We start from the raw sequence: 5,298 nt of genomic DNA, 5'->3' as shown, positions 1-5,298 counted from the left end.
ATGAAGCAATTCCTTCCCAGCCTGACTCACAGGAATGACTTCTATGGATGCAATTGTAGCTTTCCTGATTCATTTCTATGTACAGTAAAAAAGATGGCTCCTCAAGCCTGACTTGGGATTTTAAAGGAGTTCAAAGTATATAATAAAAGGTTCTTATCCCTATTTTCAAGAGTGTGCACAGAGAAAGACAGTTATGTGCATACCCATCTATCTGCACCTGCAATAGCCAGTGAATGCACCTGTAGAGGCAGACTGGCTTGGACAGAGGTGAAGAAATTTCCGAGTCATTTTCATAGTTGTGAATGGGTCAATGACAGCCAGCAGCCACTAACTGTTACCAAGCCACAACCTTCACTTAGCCACTGGTGCATTTGTTTTCCCTGTAACTAAAAAAATTGCTGTTTTTCCCCTGTGCTCATTAGTCAAGATGGAGAAGCACATAATATGTTTAACATCTCCACCACTGCTACACAGCATTCAGTAGAAGAGGTAGGAAAATCAGGCACACTCACTATTCACACTCACTATCCAGGCTATTCTGTAGTCTTTGCTGCCTTATAGAAGACTACAGATTCCCCCACCACCTTCAGCTATATAGATTCCACTTGACTCTTTGTTTTTATCTTTTTGGGATAAGGACAGTAAAGACATATCTCTGTATACTACAATATAATATGATATTGCCACTATTACTGTTACACTGACTTGCTTGTGATTCTCTGTCGAGAATTTCATGTAAATTAATTAGAATCTTTTAAGAGACTGCTTTATCACAAAGAGAGGCAGCAGCCTCTCTGTAGCAAACGGTGCTATCTGTTTCCATTGTAAATACTTATGAGAAGCTCACTGGGCATTTCACGAATGTGGTGTGAGTGATTGTCACCACTCTGAAGAGTCAAAGCAGAGGAAGGGTTAAAGAGGAGTAGAATTATACCTGCTTCAAGGTCACACAGGTCAGTAGCAGTCAGGACAGGAAGCAAAGTCTGTCTACTGGACCACACTGCCTCAAGGACTGCTTTAATACTCTCAACAACAGGTATGGAAAATTGGTAAGGGCTCAATTGTTTGGATCACATATTAGATCCAATAACGCCTTATTTGCCCATGTAGAGCGGGCCTTACATGCTAGCACACTCTTTATGTACAGGGCTTTTTAAAAAGAAATAGCCACAACAGCTTTCTAATACCTACTTGGAAGCGACTCTGAAGTATTTCTGGATGAAATAAAAGGCTATCCCAAGAGGTACAAGGGCAACGAGGAACCATGGTGTGGCATAGGAGATAATTCCAATGGCAGAAAGGCAAAGTAAGGTTGACCGGGTGAGAGACTCCAGGGTAGGGGGAATGTGCTATTGCAAAAATAAAATGAAAATGTATGTTAGACATCAGGATTTGGGCAACCATGCACCAGTTGTGCCCAAGACAGTGGGAGAGGTTGGTCTATGGCCATTTCAATGCCCCTCCATCACCAGGAATCAGGACATAGAGTTTCTCTTTCCTAGGAATCCATAATAGCAGCATGCAGAGGCTGTTGCAGAAGTCAGAATCTGGGTCTTTGGGATTTGGCTAATGCTCAGTATTTTCAAGGATCATAGAGAAATAGACAGTCACTCCCCTTTACTGAGAGACAAGAAAGAAAATGTTCATCATGAGGTAGCAACCATATTAGGAGCACACTGTATTTCCCCTATTGCTCTGTTTCATATATTAATACACACACACATGTCTTTTTAGGACCCCCTGCTACCATTCTCACACATGGGCCCACAGATCTGGCTTTTAGAATAATACCTTATCCAAGCATTTTCATTCTCAAAAATAATACAAGCACTAGAAATACCTCCTCTGCTGACAACTGCTCTCAGTTTACTGTTGTACACTTTTACTTTTCATAGTTCCAGATTGGTTTAAGGACAAAAGACCACTTCAGATCATCTAGTATTATCTACTCTGTATCACAAGTCATTACATTTCACATCACACCTCCTGTACTGACTTCAGTAACTTGTGCATTCCTGAAACATATCTTCTTGAAGGTACCAGTCTTCAACGGATGGGGACTCAGAGTATCTCTTCCCTCAGTAGCTAATCCCTCGCATCTCGCTATTTAAAATCTCATGCCTAATATCTAGCTTGAATTTTGTGGCTTAACGTTCTACCAGTAGTGTCTTTCCCCACACTGACAGACACCTTTACTGGCCGGAGTGTGAGACTGTACTAATATTTATATACTATTGGTCTATTTTTTTCAAAAGAAAATGAAACCAGCTGCCCTTGATTCCCAGGGTCTTCCTGGGCTATCTCCAACTTCAGCGGGCTTCCCATGTTGCCACAGGCAATATGGGTTGACACCATGAGTCCCTTGCTGCAAAGCAAAAAGTCTAGGAGCCCTGAGAGCCTCAGTTCATATCCAGGTTCTTGGGACTTCCAAGACCCATGCAGTAGAGCTCAGAATCCAGCATCAGCTACAGCTACAGCCCCCAGGATGTCTAGTCTCTTTGCTCCCTAACTCCAGAACAATTTATAGAGTTCCACAGCCCTGGGTAATGGTAGGACTGCCTTGGAGCTAGGGACAATGAAAGTCCTATGGTCCCTGACTCCAAATCAGTTTATGTGGCACGTCTGCTCCAGAGTGAAAGTCCTCTGAAACCAAGATGTTTCCAAAACATGTGTAAGTTTGAACAAATCAGTATTTCTTGACTTGCTCAATTCTTAGTATACTTTATAAAACCTTGTCATGCAAATACATGCATAGGCTAAAAACAGACAACTGGTTTAGTATGGCCCTAATTAGGATATGACTTGCGTCAAAACAAACCTAGCACAGCCATTTACATACTAGGCTTAAATGGCAGGAAAGTGGAATTAGCCAGGATTATTCTGAGGCAACATATTAATCTGAATAATTCACAGGTACTAAATGTGGGACAGTTGATTTATCAGTTTGCAAGGTCTAGGGCTTGCCACGATACAAAATGCTGAATTGCGACTCGAGTCAGTTGTCTGTGTTTCACCATGTTGTCTTCCAGCACCTGTACATTGCTCAATACGTCTGTCTTCCTGAGCAAAACACTCATTATCCTTATTAAAGGTATCTTGCCTGAAATTTCAAAATACAGAGATTGCTATATCATCCGTTCAGAATCTCAGTGACAATTTGTATGGCTGTCCGTGTACTAAAAGTATATTTGTGTTCCAAAATGTTGCCATTAGCTGGTTATCACAAGGACTACTGGAATAGAATGCACCAGTGGATTCACCTGATCAATAATATTCGTATCCGCAGAGAAGCGATTTAGAATTAACCCCAAGGGAGTCATGTCGAAGAACCTGTTTAACAAAGCAGAGGCAAAAATTTATGTGGAAAGGAAGTCCAGTTCTGGCTGAGAAAGCTCTCAATCTGAGCAAAGCACTACTATTCAGCAAGTCTTCAATCATGCTGACTAAACATAAATTACATACACAATGCTGACTAATACCTGTCTTCCCATTATTTGAATGCTTATTTTAATGCAAGACTGTAAAGTCTTCTCTCCTATAGTCCTTCTTCCTAAAACTTTGTTTCTTCCTCCCTCCATACTTTAACATCTTAATGTTAAAGATTAATTGCAAAGTCTGTCTGATGTCCTTGGTTGCTATTCCAGACCTTGGACAGAAAAGAACATTGTCATTCCTACTACCTTCCCCTCCACTGTGCATGGTAATTGTAGTTACTGAATGCATGCTGTTATGTGCTTGACCATTGTGCTAGATGACAGAGTACCTGTCTCTTTGGAGTAGGACTATGACATGCCCCTGAACACAGTAGATATTCTTTGCTAGTTTGACTTTGCAGCAGAAAAATCACTTTTGCTGTACCTGATTGGCCCAAGGATGATCTTGTTCAGGAGATTGTGGTGAAGGTTCTTGGCTGCTGTGAGGCCCATCCACTCCACAGTCAGAGATGTGATAAGACAAAGCACAATCCCTGCTCCACAAAGCAAGCTGAACCGAGCTACATAGTAAGTCTAGAAAAATGATAAATGCATTATCCTTGAAAATATAGATTTTTTTTTTCTGTTTCAAGATCCCCAGGGCAATGTTCTTCAGCACTAACATCTAGTACTGTGGCCATGTAGGCTAGAATCTATAGGCACATCTACACATCGCCCTATGGCAACATTGTCACTGCACTGTGCTAAAGCACAGTGTAGCAACTGCCCATACTGCACTGTGCACTCAGCATACAGTTAGTTTTAGCTGCTACTTCTCCATAGAGGAGCACTAAAACAGGGATGTGTGCTGCTATAGTGAAGTAGTTGCTGGTCACTTGCAGACTCACATGATTGCTATGTCACTGTAAGGCATGATACAGTGATGTAGTGTGTCACTATGGCGACACAGGGTGACATGTACATATGTCCTTCATGCTACATAAATAAGACTTTCTAACTTACCACCCCAAACCTAAATTCACTGTGCTTAGGTGCAACAGATTTTTTTAATTGGTAAATCAGGTTCAAGAGATCTGACTGGGTTCATGAATCAAGACAAATTCAACTTATCAAGGTTGTCATCCTTAAAGTTCTTGAAATGAGGGCACTCAGAACTTAGTAGGTTTAGTGCTGGGTCTGATGAAACATCTAGTAAATTGGTTAGGTGAACTAACTGGATAAATATGAAGGTGCCCAAACCCTTAGCTAAATCTTAGACTGATTCAAAATTGAACTTTTCAAAGATTAGAAAGTCAGCTATTGGAAAGTAAAACTATTTTAATTCAAGCACCACTGCAATTTTGGATTAAATCCTGAGTGGATTTAACAGGCTATAGTAATTTAGGTCAACAGAAGACCTGCCATGTGTCTTCTGGTGGGATATGGCGTACTAAAAATCTCAAGAAAAAACCTTTACTGAATTTTGGATATCTTCTGAATTTCCACATATTTATGAATATAAGTAACAAAGCTTTGGAGCAGTTTTGTTGCTGGGAGCTGCTGGTTATCTAGCACTTTTGAAAATGTGATCAGGTTAAGGCAAGTAAAAGCAGATTTTAGAGCCTAACATTAGATCCCCATGAGTGCATTTTAACAAGTGCTTTACTGCAGAGCTGACTAATTACCTCCACAGTAAAGCATCACCATCTACACATGCGCATTAAATTCACTAACCCTTCTGTAGGATATCATTGTCTGGACAAGTAACATCCTACAGTGCAGTAGTTATGTGTGCCAAAATGCATGTGTACACTACCGGGCTGGCTGGGGGACAAGGGGGCTACAGGGGGGAGGGGGCCTGCAAGCTAGCCCTGCCCTGTGGCCC

The 5,298-nt window shown here is 41.2% G+C and overlaps 1 protein-coding gene across 7 annotated transcripts in view; it reads right to left on the bottom strand.

Annotated features, from left to right (window-relative positions):
• The window catches only part of ABCC9 (ATP binding cassette subfamily C member 9), a 163,592-nt gene that overhangs the window by 54,150 nt on the left and 104,144 nt on the right, over window positions 1-5,298 (bottom strand). For all 7 annotated transcript variants that reach the window (XM_019515668.1, XM_019515667.1, XM_019515671.1 and 4 more), the window contains 3 exons: window positions 3,859-4,007; window positions 3,261-3,330; window positions 1,192-1,349 (listed from right to left, as the gene is read on the bottom strand). In XM_019515668.1, coding sequence (XP_019371213.1) covers window positions 1,192-1,349; window positions 3,261-3,330; window positions 3,859-4,007 — 377 coding nt within the window. The remainder of the gene's footprint in view (window positions 1-1,191; window positions 1,350-3,260; window positions 3,331-3,858; window positions 4,008-5,298) is intronic.

The sequence above is a fragment of the Gavialis gangeticus genome, unplaced genomic scaffold, assembly GCF_001723915.1.
Source record: "Gavialis gangeticus isolate Ggan-Ray unplaced genomic scaffold, GavGan_comp1, whole genome shotgun sequence".
Lineage (NCBI taxonomy): Eukaryota > Metazoa > Chordata > Crocodylia > Gavialidae > Gavialis > Gavialis gangeticus.
The sequence above is the reverse complement of the archived record's forward strand: the minus strand, read 5'-3'. Positions and strand labels throughout refer to the sequence as shown.